This window comes from Spodoptera frugiperda, chromosome 26 (assembly GCF_023101765.2).
Source record: "Spodoptera frugiperda isolate SF20-4 chromosome 26, AGI-APGP_CSIRO_Sfru_2.0, whole genome shotgun sequence".
NCBI classification, from domain to species: domain Eukaryota; kingdom Metazoa; phylum Arthropoda; class Insecta; order Lepidoptera; family Noctuidae; genus Spodoptera; species Spodoptera frugiperda.
Genome location: NC_064237.1, coordinates 8598465 through 8616815, shown reverse-complemented (window position 1 = coordinate 8616815; position 18351 = coordinate 8598465). Strand labels below are relative to the sequence as shown.

The following is an 18351-nucleotide window of genomic DNA, read 5'->3' as shown; positions in this document are numbered from 1 at the left end:
CAATCCCATGGAAGGCGTTGCTCCGATCTGTACCTCTTTGGGCTCTCATCATCGCCGGTGTAAGTATAAAAAGAAATTATTTTTACATATTTATAAATTGTACTGATGTATTGACATGCATATTTATAACATTTGTGTAATAATTTATTTCAATAAATATCGTAAAGAAACGATATATGCCAATGCAAATAGCAACTATTTGACAGTGATGTGTCGAATTTTTGTATCAAATTTTATTAAACGTGTAAAACTGTTTTGTGAACTAAAGGACGTCACAACGATTGAAACTTAGGCAGGAAAAGTTAGTATTTTTATAGCCTTGCTCTTGAGTTTTTAAGTAGTGTTAGTTCTTTGTAGGTATTTCCTTAGGAAGATACTTATTAACATACATATTCAATATCTTTAAACAGTACAATGATAATATTATTTTGTGGTTTGCAAACAAAATTACTTATAGTTTTAACATTTATCTTACATTGACGTCCGTAAAGAATATAAAAAATGATTGGTTTCAAAGAAATAACCACAAAGTGTTGTAACCAATTTAACATTAAGGGTGGTCAAAATTGGAACTAATGAATCTTGGAACAAATATAGTATAGGAAAACTAATTTACGAAGAAACTAGCGACAATGCTAATTGCACACCTAAGTTCGTAGCACTACATGTTGGAATGTTTACCATAAATTCCTTAAACATAGTTATCTATAACTGTTTGCACTGATTTTTTATCGACATCTAGACACACGACAGTGTGTCCGCCAAGTTTGAGCAAAAACACCGACACACCGGCCGTGGGTTATATTACACGAACCATTTCGGGCCAAGTTCGACCCACCTATAACTCAAAATCTATTTATCTACGCGTATGAAATTTCTAGTATCTGTCGAGATCTACTTACTTATCTAAAATATAAAATTTCATTAATGTACCTATTGTAACTTGGCAAGTTTTCACACACTTTGCTATATACCTACTAAACGCAATAAGTCAAGTATATATTTTTTTTATTAAAACTTGTTTATGAGTGATGACAATGAGTCAAGTATATAATTTTCTATTAAAACTTGCCAAGTTATATCATTAAAAAGTACAGTAAAAAATGTTATAAGGAAACTGCTGAAAAAACAGATTTGCGTTTTTGTAAGTATTAGAATTTTAGGTATTTAATATGATATTTATTCAGAATCTACTTTATTTATCCAAACTGCGGAAAATCAAGTGTGCATTCCTGTAACTATTTTTAACTGAGGTCTGTGTATGGAACTTGATACTTATTTAGATCTTACTTCTTTTATAGGCGAAGCATTCCAATATTATCGAACTTGGCAGCCTTTCACATTTATATTTTGGGTGGGATTTTTACTACAAGTTAAAATAAAATAAAGTCCTTTTTCAATCGTTCAACAAAATAAGTCAGATAATAAATCAGCCAACAATGTTCTTAGACTAGATTCAACAATACAGTGCTGACCGATAAAGCGTATTGGCAAATAGTGCTGACTTCAATCACATTACCAACCCTATTACAATAAAAATAAAATACAAACTCAATTGTCACATCTTTCAAAAGTAAATTAATGGCTCTTGTCATATAGAGCATGTTTTAAATTAAATTATGACCGTGTATAATAGTTAAGATTGATTTAGGCTACGTTATATTGTTATGCAAAATTATGTAACAGATGAAAATAAAAATAGGAAACTGCTATTCAACCGAATGATCGATAACATGGACAATCTATTAAAGAGAGTGGAAAGAATACGTGTTCTGTGTACAATATTGAGTGCCAAATAGGCGTGTAACGTATTTTATCTTCACAGGTATAAGTAACACGTATTGCACAGGCGACAGGATAACATTTATCCTTGTGGATACAAATAACAAGTTTTTTTATTCTTATACAGGATGACTTGTAATTCAACGTATTCCTTACATACATACATACATATCGTCACGCCTTTAATCCCCGAAGGGGTAGGCAGAGGTGCACATTATGGCACGTAATGCCACTGTGTACACCCACTTTTCACAATTTATGTTTTGAGTCCCATGTAATAGGTGGTGAGCCTATTGCCATATACCGGGCACATTTCCAGACTCCGTGCTACCACTGAGAAATTTTTCGAAAAACCGAAAAAAGCCCAGTAATACTTCGCCCGACCCGGGAATCGAACCCGAGACCCCTTGCCCGGCAGTCGCAGTTGCAACCACTCGGCCAACGAGGCAGTCAACGTATTCCTTGTGACGGGATAATACAACTAATTTCCTACAAAATTAGTGCTGAGGCCGCCGGTCCGAAAGTGCTTAGTTTCTGAGATCACCTTCCGAGAGGAATATGTCAAATTACAAGTCACATGTATAGGATACCACTTTTAAGATACCTAGAGATAAAACCCAAGTTAAAGTTACAAGAAAATTATAGTAAACGCTAAAAAAAACCAGCGTGTTATTTCATCGTCTCTCATTATTAACAAATATTTTTACTAAAGGGAAGAACGTTATCTGTTCTAAACAGGTATTGAGAACAGATTTTTATGGAACAGTGACAAGAAGATCAGTTATCTTGTTTGAGCTGTTACAACTCAAGTTGTGTGCCAAATACAAAATATTGGATGAAAGTGGGCGACCTTAGAGTGCTCTGAGTGAGTTAGATTTGTGCACTGTCGCCTAGTTGCCCAACACTCGCACCGCATACGAAATTAGTTCGAATAATAAATTGTATTTGGTTCGTACAATATCGATGTTTTTGCGCTTGTTTGAAAAATTCTTTATAGGTGTATATTGTTATCAATAAATGTGTTCCAATTTGTTTAGTCATTTGATGTACATGTGGGTACTTTCACTTATGTTAAATGCTCTATTGAATTAATTTTATTTGGAGAGTATTCAGCTCGGACAATAAAAATATTTGTGGGATATGGGGATCCCTGGAGCGGCGGACTGCTTCGCGAGTTACCAGGGCTCCGGCTCGAAAAGCATGAGTAGAAACGGGTGATTTTTAGTCAGTAAGACTTTGACTCCTTCTCGCCTCGCCCAAGGCGGGAGAAGTCATTAGATAATTTTCCTCCTCAAAAAAAAACATTGGGATCCAAATTCTCATATAATTTGTACGGATTCGTTAAAACTGTAACCATGTACATCTTGTTATCCTTATAAAGCAAATGATTTCCAAACAAATTATATATTTATATTATTTTTTTATTTATTTATATTATTTTTTATGTTAAATGGGCCCATTTAACATTAAAAAAATGACTCAAAAATAGACAAAGATCACGAAACCGCACTGCAGTTTAATATAAAATATTAACCAAAGTTGGGTGAAACTAGACCAATGCGACGGACTATCCGCCTACCATGTCGGGCTGCCATCAAAGGTGATCACTTACTACATTTTTTAGTATTAATTTTTGATGTATAATGTCGTGGTGGCCCGATGATTTAAGACATGGCTTCTTATGCATGAGAGTGCGGGTTCGAAACCTACCAATGGCAAATACTAATGTGACTTTTTCCGAGTTATATGTACAATATGTACAATGTACATTCTAAGATTATTTAAACACCACCAACAAATGGTGAAGGAAAACGTGGTGAGGAAACCTGGCCTTATAATTTCTAATTATAAGTTTGAAATCGCCAACCCGCATTGAACCAGCGTGGTCATTAATGCTCAAACCTTCTGAGAAGAGGCCTTTGGTTAGCAATGGCCACTTATAGGCTGATGATGATTTTTGGTGAAAGAGCTTAGGATATCAAAGTATTTTCTTGTGGCCATTCACCAAGACCTCAACTTATAAGTACAAAGGATTTTGAAACCTAATAGCTTAATAATAAAATCCTCTTCCGGGAATAATGGCAATGGCGTTTTATTGTATGTCATACATTATTTACTTACACGTTTAAACAATGTAACATTTATAAACATGAATATACATACAGAACCAGTTTATCACTATCTGGCTTTGTATGATCTTTCCTTGTATTCAAAGGTCAGTTTATACTGGTTAGCATAGCGTGATATTTATTCGTATATACAAGTAATATACACGTATATTTATACAAGTGTCGTATTATTCCTTACATTTGGTTACGTAGTAAGGTTTTTAACAATTAGCCGAACTAATGTTCTATGTATTGTTATATTAACGTACATATGTCAAACATGTTTACCGTCATCGATGTTGATGGATGTTACACGTTGTAGGTATATATTAAATAAATCGTTTTGTATATTGGTAGACGTTTAAATAACGATGTCATGTAGTTACCGTTTTTGTTGCTTGATGCAGTAGGAAATGCATTTTATGTTAATGAAGCACTTACTATTGGTCAGTTATTGTGTAATGATTCTTAATGCATAGGTATTAATAAATAATATATAAAGGGCCATACTTATACATATATATATAAGTATGGCCCTTTATACATATATATAAGTATGGCCCTTTATATATAGAAGTATGCATATTATTGTATTGGATTCATTAAAATAAATATAGTGTCAGTTTACAATACTTGTCAGTTAACAAGCACGATTAAACAAAGGTTACTTTTAAGGAAAATTTTAACCATTATGTACACACATTTTCTTCCGCCTGCCTTTGTCTTAACTTACCAGAACGGCCGCATGTTTTTTTTTTATTCATTTTGTTCATTGACATCACGACATTCACTGTCTTTTTACATATGTCTCCAAATAATATAATCCATGTTTCTATTTATGTGGAATTTCTCACGATTTTCAATCATCCTTATCAAATTAATTATTATGTTATCGGCTTATTCACGTGACCGTTTGACGAGGAAATCGACTAGTTTCAAGCCATGCTAAAATAACATAATAATTAATTTAGTATGTCTCGCGAAAGTTATAATAAAAGCCATTCTTATCATCTTATCACTATTTATTTTTATTTTTAACACTAAAACTCTTAATGGTGTTACATAGATAAAGTGTCTATAGGCTATAGTGAAAAATATATTGTTAGTGACATAGTTGCCGTAGACAGTAATGTAGGTTATAACAGATTGCTTTTCACAATATTGATCTAAAGCAAAATGTGTCAATTACCAAGTAGCTACGATACTTGAGACGCACGAGTGCATCTGGTGCAATCTTTGTCGTACTGATATTCAGCTGATGTATATTTTTTCTAGTGTTTAATGATATTGTTTGTAAATACTCATTATTATTAAAATTTTAAGATTGAGTTTAAGCACTTGAACTCTTCCAGACGCTAGTAGCAGTCGTTTTCTTCATGATAATTATGCGCATGCAGAAGACGTTTTAAAGAAATAACTTTCTTCTCTTATCCGGCAAACAACGTAGGTACTAAAAACCGCCTTGCATAGGACGCGTCGCTTTCCGCGCTCGCCTCTAAGAGCCATCAGACTACCACAGATGTGGCCTAGTAGAGCTGATGCCTGATCCGGAGCTGCGGACTACCTAGCGGGTTTACCGGCGCTCCGGCCCGAAAAACAGGAGCAGGAACGGGGCGGTATTTAGTCAGTAAGAGTCTAACACTCCCTATCGCCTCGCCCAAGGCAGAAGTCATTGGATTATTTTTCCACCTCAAAAATAAGGTATTTAGAAACTCAGGGACGTAAGGACATTAGAATTTATTACCTTATTTCTTTTTATTATAGCAATTTGGTAACATAATTTTGATGACGTCTTTCGTGTTCGAATCTCAGGTAAACAGCTGTCCTTTGACATAAAAATGAAATTTATGGGCATATCAAATAAGAAATAAATAATACATACCTACTTGAAATACGGTTACAAGTAACTGGAGTGTATGTATAAGATACCTTTACTAGTAAAAGTGGACAAGGTAAAGTGTGATAAGTCAAGTTTACTTATATAGGTACCTAATTATTATATGGACAGATAGAGGTTCTTTTGAAAAAACATTACTTGCCTTCTCACTGGATAAAACCCGTCCTAGCTACATGATACCTAATTATATCAAAGTCCCATGGCTTAGTCACAGAGTAAACCCAAGGAGCACGACAAGCTGTATAAAAGCTGTATTTTAGTTTATTTTTATACCACATTCTGTATAATGAGGCTGTACAAAGGCTGTATCAGCGCTTAAACAGCCCTTATATCTAAAAATTGGGCCCATTCTTATACAGCCTAATGCGTTATTATGGCTGTACAGTAGCTGTAGAAGTAAAAAATAGGCTGTAATATAGCTGCTGTGGAGCTGTAGTATGGTGTAAAAGGAAACCACAGGAATATAGTTATCTTCTTATAAATGTCTTTAACCCTAGCTCACTAAACATATTTTCGAGTTACACAATCACTAAACATTAGTCATTTTGACTAACAAAATAAATCGTCAATTTTTTTTTTAAATTATATTTATTTATGAAAAAAGTAGGTGAAATATTAGTTATTATTAAGGTTTCTTAGAAAGTATTGAACAAACATATAAAAAATGTTAATCCTGGCAGTCTGAGAAGACAGGAATCGTATGTTCGCCACAAATGGCCTTCTTGCAGGAGTGGCATGATACTTTTGGCATCCTATGCTTCTGGTACGGGCAAACTGCGCAAATTTTTTGTTTGTTTGGCTGTGCATGACTAGTACTAGCCTTAATATTTTCAATTTGCAGGATATCTTTGATACTGGCCCTGATATTCTTCCTTAAAGTTACAGCCGTGTATCGTTCACGCAACACCATGGCTTAATGAGAGTGTCTGCCAATTTTTGCACGAATGCTTTGCGTTTAAAAGGTTTTTGTCGTTGCCGCACCATGTTAGACACATAAGAAACATATCCATTGACTATACATAAGTTCAGCATATTATAAAATATGCACTGAGGCCACCTATTTGTTGTGCGGTTGCAGCTCATGGCAGAACAAATCTGGTCAACAGTATCAACGACTCCTTTGGTACAATAATACCAAAACCTGATATAATACATTTCTACAATAGTAGTAATGTATTATTTCAGGCTTTTTCATGCTGGAGTTAATGTCTGGCTGACCAAAAATCACTTTATTGGATTTCGGTTTCTTCATCACTTGCGTCGGTGTTTACGCAATGTTCTACCTCTAAGTTATTTTCTTCTTCTTCAGATGCTGATAGTTCACCAGGTTGACATGCGAGTTCTAGGTCATCATTTTCACTGTTAGATTCATTCAAAAACTACAGAATTTTGTCTTGATCCCTTATTAAATCCATCTAAAACAGAATAAACGGCTGTATATAATGTTCAAAATATATATTTTTTCCTCTTCATACTAATAAAATATGTGCATGAAATTTATTTTATTATTATATAACATAAATAATAAAATTCTATGAAATGAAAAAAAACTTTATTTGTACAAAAAGTCAATAAATAAACAAGATTATTCCAAGCTTACCTTAACTCACTTTTCACGCGTAATCACTAAATATTAGTCCGTGAGACTAACAATTCGTCAAAACTCCGGAAGTAAACCACGTGCAAACAAAACGCATGCACACGGGTCACTAAAACAATGAATAAGGAGGGTACTGAGCGCGGTGGGGCTGGGGAATGCCAGGAACATATCTAAACAGAAAATGTTCAGAGGTCGTGTCGCCTGTGAGACTAATGTTTAGTGATCTAGGGTTAAAAGATAACGGTTCTTAATCTGTTTTTTAAGAGAATCAAAAAGGGAAAAATTGTGAAACTTGTCAAATATTTCTATTTTAGATACATAAATGGCGATCGATTAATAATTCATGCAAAATTATAAATCAAGTAATGATCTTGGACTTTCTGTGTGATAATTTGTAGATTCGACGTGCGGATTTAATTTTGTTGTGAAATTGTGTATACTTTGTGTCAAAATATTCACGCGCCCGCAATATAATCAAGATTAAGTAAAAAATATAACTAAACGGGTAAGTAAGTTTATGGTTTTGAGGTTAGAATAATATAATATGCTTGAAAATACTGCATAATATTTTACTCACACTCATTATTTTAGCTGTAAAATTACGATAGCAGCTGTAGCTATTGTTAAATATCGTTTGATTTGTATTATGTTTTGTTTTTGTTTATTCAAAAATGGCGATAAATATTAAACAGCCTAAAGTCCCCCAACGCGACGTATTTTTTTAGAATTATTAGTACATTCTTAGGTACTTTAAGATTAGGTTTCTTTTATTATTTTTTACTTTTTAAAGGGAAATTAAGTTTTTGTGTCGGGGGTTTTTTAAATTTTTAATTTAATTTTTTATTTTATACTTTTTATAGGTAGGTTAGGTTAAGTTAGGCTTAGTATATTACATATACTTACTATAATTTCAATTCTTGTTAAGGTAAAGATTACAATCAAGGTCAAGTTCGTTGATTTTTTTTTTTGATATTAATTACTAGTTTTTATTTCTATAAGTAGGCTAAAGATTACATTGGTGCAGGTTTTATACTTTTGTATTTTATAAAATATTTAATTTAATTTTTAAATTTTTTATTATTTTTTTTATTTTTAATTTATTTTTTTATTTTTCTTAATACGAAAAAATTATATCTTTCAATATTTTCTTTCAGTGCGGTTTCATTTGAGACCCCATCCCAGTATATTTGCAGACCTTCGGTTAATCTCCCGCTTACGTTACTTTCACCACCCATAACTTTAAAACGGCTCAACCGATTTTCATCAAACATGTCTAAGAACACTCGCAGATAAGTCCCCTTTAATACGAAAAAAACCAAATTGAAATCACTGCATCCGTTCGGGAGTTATGATGCCACAGACAGACAGACAGACAGACACGTCAAACTTATAACACCCCTCTTTTTGCGTCGGGGGTTAAAAAATGGCGATAAATATTAAACAGCCTAAAGTATATCTGGAGGGTATTATAGGTCCTGTAGCTTTACTACGCAGTTTTTAGATTCCATTGTACAGCTATTGCCTTTAAATAGGCATTCTATTAGAATATTTTTAATATTTAGGCTGTATATCAGTTTTCAAAACATAAATTGTACAGGTCATTAGGGATACGTATTCAAAATGAAAAACCATGTATATCCATTTTATATATAATCCATTTTATGTGTGATTTCAGGCACTTAATCAACCAGAGAAGTCATTAACTTCATCTACAGCTACAACATCGACACGGGTTCTTCCAACAACTGCAGCTGAATACGTTATTCAATATATAAATGATGTGAATCAGATTGAAAATTACCTAAAATTGATTTTAGACAAACAAGACAATGTTTGGCGTTTTTGCTACGGAACCTTCGTAAGACGTCGATTGAAGTGGCGCTTGACTGTAGATTGCTCGATTCATGACTACATTCTTTTCATTCTCTAATTGTAATATAATTTGTTATATTTTTATATTCTCTTTTAATCTTCCTTTTGACTCCACCGGACCTTTTTCCTTTTTTCCACATATTTTTATCCAGAATTACACGTTTATCTACTATTGCAAAGATAGACGACTGACAATAAAACAGACTAAAGCTGTACTACAGACTTAATTTATTATTTTAGTGTTTTAACATCTTATTTGTCAGAAGTCATAAAACTCTAACACTTACAAGGGTGTATAAATACGCAATAATAATAAGTTTTATAAAGGAGTTTGCATTTACCATTATACAGAATCAAGTATAGAGCGATACCATATTAACACATGAAGCTGTAGTAAGTAAGTGATCACATGCAAAATACAGCCTCTGTGCAGCTTGAATAATAAACATTAGCTTAAAGTGTCAAACATTCTTAAAGTTTTAAAGTAGAATTTTAATATTCCGTTTTAACACCTTTAGTTTACGCGGATTCTTTTATAAAAATTTAGTACAGCTTGAGCTGTATAATAACTGGTAAATCAACCTTATAAATATAGAATCTTTTCTTGACACCCTTGTACGTCTCCAAAAGAACTCTAAGTTATATTAGTGCTGCATATTTGATGTCGGTAACGCCTAAGTGCGCCTTGGGAAGGTAAAAGAGTAAAAGTAGGTCAACGAAACAGGACAAAATAATTATTTCCCAAAAACGTAGTACCAATGTTTAATAAGATTTATTTCATAACCGAATAACTCATTTTTTGAGACAACTAAGACTGTGTAAAATGTATCGAATTAAAATATGTATATCATGTCAATGTATTTGCAATATGCGCTCTGAGTACGGATTAGGTTTACGTTTAACGAGAGCGTATTCGGCCCTCTGATTGGTTAATTCATATGCGCCGGCCAATCAGGGCACCGAACGCGCTCATTTCGTTCGACATAAAGCAAACTCATACTAAGGGTACTGTTTTCAAACGTCAGAACTTTACCGAACGATCCATTTGTACATGTTTGCACAATTTTGGTAATCAACATGCTTTGATTACATGCCTGCTACATTTCTGTTTGATACCAGAATATTAATTGGTTGGCAAACTTTGGTGCGAAGTGGTAATTACTCATACGTATGAGAAAATTAATGATATGTCTATAATGCTATGCTATACAGAACTTAGGTAGAAAAAGAACTGGTAGAGAGTATATAATGTTGTTGACTGCCTCGTTGGTCGCGTGGTTGCGAGTGCGATTGCGGGGAAAGGGGTCTTGGGTTCGATTTCCAGGTCGGGCTGGGATTTTTTTTGGATTTTCGAAAATATATCAGTAGTATTGAATATATAAATTTTGTACCCGGTATGGCCAGGAGTCTGGCAACAGGCTTCCCTCCTATGTCATGGGATTTATAGTACAAATAATGAACAGTGAGTGTATGCTATGTGAACCGCTGCCTACCCTTAGGGGATAAAAGGCGTGACAAATGTATTCATTTGTAAAATATTTATAAAAATAAAAATCTTAATTACTATTGTCAATCCCAAACGCGATAAGATAAACAGAGTCTATCCTCTGTTTGCTAGTCTTATTGTTAGAAAAATAGTGTTTACCTTTCGTCACTTAACTGTGCTAAGACGTAAACTCCTTGACAGGCGAGCCATTGAACCGAATCGACTTATTCAGTGACTTTGACCTGCCCCTTGAGCATCCAAAAAATAGTCAAACAAGTAAATAGATCAACATCTACTTTTATGCATACACTATTCGATTTGTAATTTAGTAAAAAGTAATTCAAATTGTATCCAGAATGTTACGTGTTAAATTATTTTTGATTAGCTTTATTTCTGACTGGCTTCTGACAGCAGCTTCGCCCATATTCTCGTGGTATAGAAACTATCGTATCACTCAAGTCACCTCATACCCTGTCTATACCAAATTTCATTAAAATCTGTTAAGTAGTTTCAGCGTGATTGATGGAGAAACATTCAAACAAACAAACTTTCACATTTATAATATTAGTGTGATATGTTGAAATCTTCTTTCAGTGAAATAGTCTTCAGTGTTTAAGTAAAATTTCCTCCTATATGTGAAATTGTCGTGTGATATCCATTACCTTATCTATCTTTGAACGATGACCACATAATATGGCTCCCAAAGCAAGAGCATCATGACACATCTTAAGAGATTTTTGATAAGACATTTTTTTTACCTATATGCCTATACTGAAAAACGTGTACCTACTACGTGTAGCCACTTATGCAAATGTCTATCTTATCTTCATGTCATAAAGACGCTTTTATACTTGCAACTTGGACGTCCAAGATACAAGGTACAATATCTACCTAGTGATACACAGATTATTGACAAATCATGATGAATTTTCTAATTTTAGCTAAACTAACAAAAGTGTTTTGTCAATAGATTTGAAATTTTGTTGTTTTGATCATAAAATCTATAGTCGATTAAGTTTCACGATTTTGGGTGTTTTTACTTTGTAATTTAGTTTGTCCGTAATTTAAACTTGAAAACAGATTATTGTATTTTTATCCTCAAAGCAAACGTGCTAATGAACTTAATTGCATCCTACATCTGTGTTTATGCAACAAGGCAGTAGCGTAGCGTGTCTTGGCGGTACAGTGCTCCGTATAAAAACTGTTTAGGGGGCCACTTTATTCTTTATTTTTGAGGGGAATAGTCATCTATTGGCTTTTCCTACCCTGTCTCGCAAGCCTCAAAAAGAGCACAGTTTACTTGCTATAATGGTGACCCTATATTTGGCCAACTTTTGAACACTTTTAAGCGGAAAAAAGGAATTGATTACCTGGACTTTTATAATTAATAAAAAAACATACAGTTAAGAAGGTTTTTTTTTCATAAGGCACGTTAGGGGCTTAATTGATACGGTAGATAGGACGTTAGCTACCCCCCATGCTACGAAACTAAGGTATTGATAAATTGAGCACCATAAAATAAACACAAAATAATCTTCAAAGATGGTTTAAACAATTAATTAATTTTAACTATTGATTATATTCATCATTTTCTCATTACAAATTATTTAATATTTAATTGAATACCTATACAAAACATTTCCACGACTAAGATGAGGCAGGTTAATTATATTTTTACGAGCAAAACCGCAGGTTTCTAGTTAGTGGTTAGTAGATAATAATATTAATTATTAATGAAGAATCAACAACAACGTCACGCCCTTTAAATGCCCTAAGTATAGGTACACAGTCTTACGAGCCACGAGTGATACCTGTGGTAGTTGGTTCAAAGACTGACACGTCTCTGGACCACCGCACCGGTGTTAAAGGTAGTAGGGGTTTCCACACAAAAAAGTGATTTGCCTGTAACTATACACTTTTTGGGGGGGCGGGGGAATCATCCAATGACTTCTCCTACCTCGGGCGGCGGGAGGGAGTGTCAGATACGTACTGACTAAAAACCACTGCGTTCCTATTCTTGCTTTTCGAGCTGAAGCCCCGGTAAACCTGCTAGGTAGTCCGCAGCTATAGCTATAGTATCCACTATACACTGAGAACTATTCCAGACTTCTAGGATGCTAATTCTATCATTTTTTTAAACTGAGAGAAGGGTATTTCGCATGATCCGAGGGTCATATACAACACTTTTTGACCAGCAAACACATTAGCGACCACTCGACCAACGTAGTAGTCAATAAAGATAAAGAATAAGAGTTTAAAAAATGACCTGAATGTCCATTGAGCCGTTTAAATATTCGAAGGTAGCGTAATAGGTATTTTTTATTGTTGCAAGATCCATTGTGCAGTATTACATGATTAATTTAATGCCTTTGATACTGAGTATGTGGTAATTTATTTAGTTCCGGCACAATGCCTTACGAGATATTTATGGTGTTAGAAAAATGTGCAACGTTCGATTAGAAAATAATTATCACCTTTAGATCTATCTATGTACAATTATTTAAGTACCGTATGTCAGACAAAGATGCATTTAAATTTTCAGAAAAATAGTAATTCAAGATATGAATAATTACCTATATTTATTTTTATTTTTTAGTAATATTCCCAATCTTCCCAATCCCCGATTCCCCAACAACCCTAAATTCCTAACCCACAAAAGGCCGGTAACGCACTTGCAACGCCCTTTATGTTTCGGGTGTCCATGGGCGGTGGCGATTTTTTGCCTACAATCAGGTGATCCGTTTGCTCGTTAACCACTTTATAACATAAAAAATTAAATTAACAAAAGCCATATTATTCTGTATGACGTGAAACCATGAGCCAAATTTATAGTCAGGTAACATCACTACAATATAAAATTGATCCATGTAGGTGTTGCCAATCGTACAGTTATCTCACATGTCATATTGGCTGCTTTATAATATGTAGGTATGAAGTAAAATGATTCAGATCTATGATAAAATAGCACGTGTGACAAGAGTAGCGACGAAAATTGTAATAACGAGATAAATATGAGCAAGGCCTCATAGGTACCACCTATGAACGCTACATATCTATACAAATGATAAAATTCATGAGTTTGACTTTAGGTACTTAGTACAGTAACGAAAATATAACGTTTTATTACAAATAATATACGAGATATTATATACAGATTATATTTATAAGGCGCCAATAACTGTCTGTGATGGAAAAAATATGTAATTGCTAAATTTAATTTTTGGGAACTTTTTGATATATTGATAGGGAATACGAAAGGAAACTAATTGGTTAATAATAGAGTTCGCTCCAAAAAAGTAATTTAGTCATAAATTAAACCTTAATAAGGCATCAAAGTACTCACAGGCTGTAGGGCTGATGCCCGATTCGAAACTGCGGATAACCTAACACGTAGGTAACATAACGTAACGTCAGAGCTCCGGCTCAAAGTAAGAGTAGGATCGGGGTGGTTTTTAGTCAGTAAGAATCTGACACTGCCTTTCGCCTCGCCCAAGGTGGGAGAAGACATTGGATGATTTTCCATCCTTAAAAAAAAAACAAGGCGTCAAAGAACCTTATCTGCATCACTGCCAAATTGGGAAACGTGCCTAGTAGACTGGCATTGCCATGTTGACTGGTAATGCAAATTTTCTAACCGAGAAAATAGTCAGCCCTCTGATCACGTGTAAATAGTCATAGGTTAGTTTAAGAAAACTGTGTTCATGATTATTACACAGACATAGAACCTACATCAAAATTTCCATGCGATTGAAGTCACGGTCATCAGCTAGTCCCATGTAATTCACGTTTATCCTCTTAAGATAATATTCATATAAGGTTTTATATCTTATTTATTTTGACATTCGGTGAGATAAATGTCTTAGAAACATGTTATCTAGATACTGTATACTTATTCCGTTTTCCTTTTGGTTGCAGGTGATAAAGTAGTAGCGGCTAAGAAAAAAATTCTTTGCGATGTTACCAAGATGGAAGAAAAATATAGCGAGACGTAAGTATACCTACTTTGAGTTACATTATTTTGTTTGTAATATACTTAAACGATAAGTTATAAGAGCGAATACCAAGCACAAAGTGAAGACAGTTAGAAACACCTGTCTCGAGTAAGTAATGCATCTAAAAAAGGGTGTTTTCCACCAGAGATATGCGAAGCTGTCAAACTATGTAACCGTTTCCACTGATATAAAGCTATGTTGCTTTGCGGGAAAGATGCACAGCTCGAGTATGCAATGTATCGATGATAGGGAAGTCATCCATAGCACGCATATTTCCGTATAAAAACATAGCTTAGCTGATTAGCTGAGTCCGTTTCCACCAGTTCTAAGCTATGTGTAACAATGAATATGATTAGTGGAAGCCAAACACATCCACAGTAACGTAGCATATCACACCTCCGGTGGACAGGCACCCTGAAAGTCGCATTTGTAATTTAGCCAAAAACGTAATATATTTTTGATTTCCATTGTTCAAGGTTTTAAAAACTATAGTAAAAAAATCTATGATCCCGTAAACATAAATCAGTCCAAGATCTAGAAGTATATTAATAAATAAACACGCTTTTTTTCATAGCGAGACTCGAAGCGAGTATTGTGAGTTATTCAATTGAATATTATAGTCTAGCTGTACACTCCATCCTTTACCACAAATGTATGTGCAAAAATAGTTAGTAAGTAGTACCACCGAGCTATACATTACCAGTTTATCATAATCTCGCTTTGTATAATCTTTCCGTTCTTTCAAGGGTCAGTTTACACTGGTTTGTACCTATAGTTTGATATGCAGTCGTGTCTAGGGAAATAGAAGCGAAAACCTCCAAGCATGTGGAATTTATTGGAGAACCGAACAATACGATATTTCTTTACCCCATTGATTCGTCTAAACCGCTTTGTTTCACCAAGAATGTAATTATTTTCTCGTAAAATGATATTTCTAGAATTCCCTCATGGGCCACCATAGATTTATTTTGTTTAGATTAATTTTGTTTATTTAATAATAATTTTATCCTTGTTATTGCTGCAGTGCAGTCTAGTGTAGAATTAAAATAATTAAAAAAAATTAATGTGGCGACAAAAAAGTGAGAATCATTTTCTTTACATTCAAATATTACTCGTATTCTTAAACTAACATGTTTTTTTTTAATAATATTGTCGTCTGTTAAAAGATTATAAATTCTATATCCAACAACATAAGTTATAAAGTTGTACAAAAACTAATTAAATGAGTTCGTTTTGTCCGCACAGTGTTCCTAATTCCTCAGCGGTACGTCCTGGGTATTATGGGGCTACTGGCTGTCTGCAACGCGTATACTATGCGCGTGTGTCTCAACCTCGCCGTCACTCAGATGGTGAACAACACGAAGGGAGATGAGGAACAACACTTCGACCCTAACGCTTGTCCTGATGACAGCGAATACTTCACTAATGGGACTGTCAGTTCCAGACCGGTGAGTAAAATATTATATTCATTTATTTATTTGCCTTACTTGTTGATTACATTTAAAAGTATAAAAAGCAGTAGCCCACCAGTAACGGGATAAATCCAAGCTACCGGTAGTCAGGGCTCAAGAGAGATGAATTTCCGGACAATGCGCGGTGTCCAGAAGTACTGCCTTCTGCATCAGGCTCTTGATCCAACCGTCTAACGTTAGCCTACTCAGGTGTTGGTCGAGGCTTTTTATTAGTACTTATTATTAAGCCAGAACCTAGTTTTTTTTTAATCTGCACGTAAGATGAAAATATCATTAAAATTTTTGATGCCCTAACTGTGATCCTTGTTACCCACCAAGCGCAGAGGGAGTATGTTAGAATCCCTAGATTATATCATACTCTTCTAAGGATTATTGAGATGACAATGATGGAATTAATATCAAACATAATTTTATTTGTATCCGGATTCAATTCGGATCTTAATTTTAGGATGTCGTTACGATGCCAATTTTAGTACGACCTGTGTGGCATTCAAAGATCTTATTAAATATTTATAGCCACAGTCAGAGACATTTACTAACTTAAACTATTCCTTAGTAACAATTTTGTTTTGAAAACAATTGCTCAGAACTGGGTTAAGTAACCATTAAATGACTCTTAGTACGTCGGTTAGTCTCATTTTATAATTATAGTCTCCACTATTTATTTTTTTATCAATGAATCCTCCACCTTGTTTATCATTGGACAATTTTGTAACACATTTCGAACTATAAGATGTATTTATAGTATAAGTAATGGGTATAAGGACTCAACAAACACATGTTCTTATTAATACATCCACTTATATTATCACTAATTTATCAGACATTAACTATGTGATTGCAATATTTTGTTTGCAAAACAACTGATAAGTGTAATTGTAAACAATATAGTTAATACTATACTAATTCATTACCCCCAAAAGGCCGGTTATAGCACTTATAACGCCTCTGGTGTTTTGGGTGTCCATATGCGGCGCCTATTGCTTACTTGCTATCTATACTATCAAATAATCCGTCTGCTCGTTTACTGGATACTATAAAAAAATTGTCGGGAAAAACAAACTTTAAATAAAAATACATTTGAAAAAACTCCAATTTCGTAAATGCGCAAATGTAATTCGTAGAAGTGATGTTAAAAAGTCACTGGAGCGAATTGCTATTTAATTTTCACAAGCAACGTTGAGTTTTCTAGAGAGGTGCAATTGTAGAATTGCACTTGGACATCTGGAATCTAGTCACAATAATAGTATTGTGATTCCCGGTTAATTTTTATAAACTTCTTTTTTTACAAAAAAATAGACAGATTCCATATGGAACTTTATAGAATAAAGTAGCTGATATTCGCAGCATTGCTCGCGTGGATTATGGACTTTGTGACCGATGATGATACGGCTAACCTAAACCTAACCTAAACCTAACCTAACCTTTTTTTTTTTTTTTTAAGAAAACGTTGCCCCACATTAGGATTTTCTCCTGTGTCGTGGGTGCGTTTACAAACATACAAAGTTCACATGCACATGACACCCAGACCCGAAACAACAATTTGTGGATCACACAAAGAGTTGCTCCGTGCGGGAATCGAACCCGCTACCCGTTGCGCGGCAGCCAGTTGCCCAGCCACCGCACCAACCGTGCAGTCAAACCTAAACCTAACCTAAACCTAACCTAAACCTAACCTAAACCTAACCTAAACCTAACCTAAACCTAGCCTAAACCTAACCTAAACCTAGCCTAAACCTAACCTAAACCTAACCTAAACTTAACCTAAACCTAACCTAAACCTAGCCTAAACCTAAGCCTAAACCTAGCCTTGTTTTTAGTTTTTTTATTCGATAACTTATACTTATTGATAAAAAATATTGATACCTTTTTTATAGGAAATTTCCTGATCTATAAATTATGTCTAAGGTAATTTTGCGATAAAACTTACCGTTTTCAAGAAAATCGCGAAATACCCATTTTTTGGACCTTCTTACCCCCCTAAAATTTTTTTCTTAAACGGTGTCAATTGGGACTTTTGACACAAAGTTTATGATTGTGATTTGAACGTTTATACCAATTTTCAGCTAGGTGTGAATTTGTCGTGGGTTTACTGAATTTTTGGTCTAATTTGACCGGACTAATTAGTGTCTATTTGTTTAT

The 18351-nt window shown here is 34.2% G+C and overlaps 1 protein-coding gene and 1 long non-coding RNA gene across 2 annotated transcripts in view; one reads left to right on the top strand and one right to left on the bottom strand.

The window, feature by feature from the left end:
- The window catches only part of LOC126912527 (uncharacterized), a 109912-nt gene that overhangs the window by 303 nt on the left and 91258 nt on the right, over positions 1-18351 (bottom strand). The window contains exon 2 of the long non-coding RNA XR_007707246.1: positions 780-844. This is a non-coding gene — a long non-coding RNA (uncharacterized LOC126912527). The remainder of the gene's footprint in view (positions 1-779; positions 845-18351) is intronic.
- LOC118264202 (putative inorganic phosphate cotransporter) overlaps positions 1-18351 on the top strand; it is a 64539-nt gene that overhangs the window by 29455 nt on the left and 16733 nt on the right. The window contains exons 2-3 of the mRNA XM_035576638.2: positions 14661-14733; positions 15983-16185. Coding sequence (XP_035432531.2) covers positions 14700-14733; positions 15983-16185 — 237 coding nt within the window. The 5' untranslated portion in view covers positions 14661-14699. The remainder of the gene's footprint in view (positions 1-14660; positions 14734-15982; positions 16186-18351) is intronic.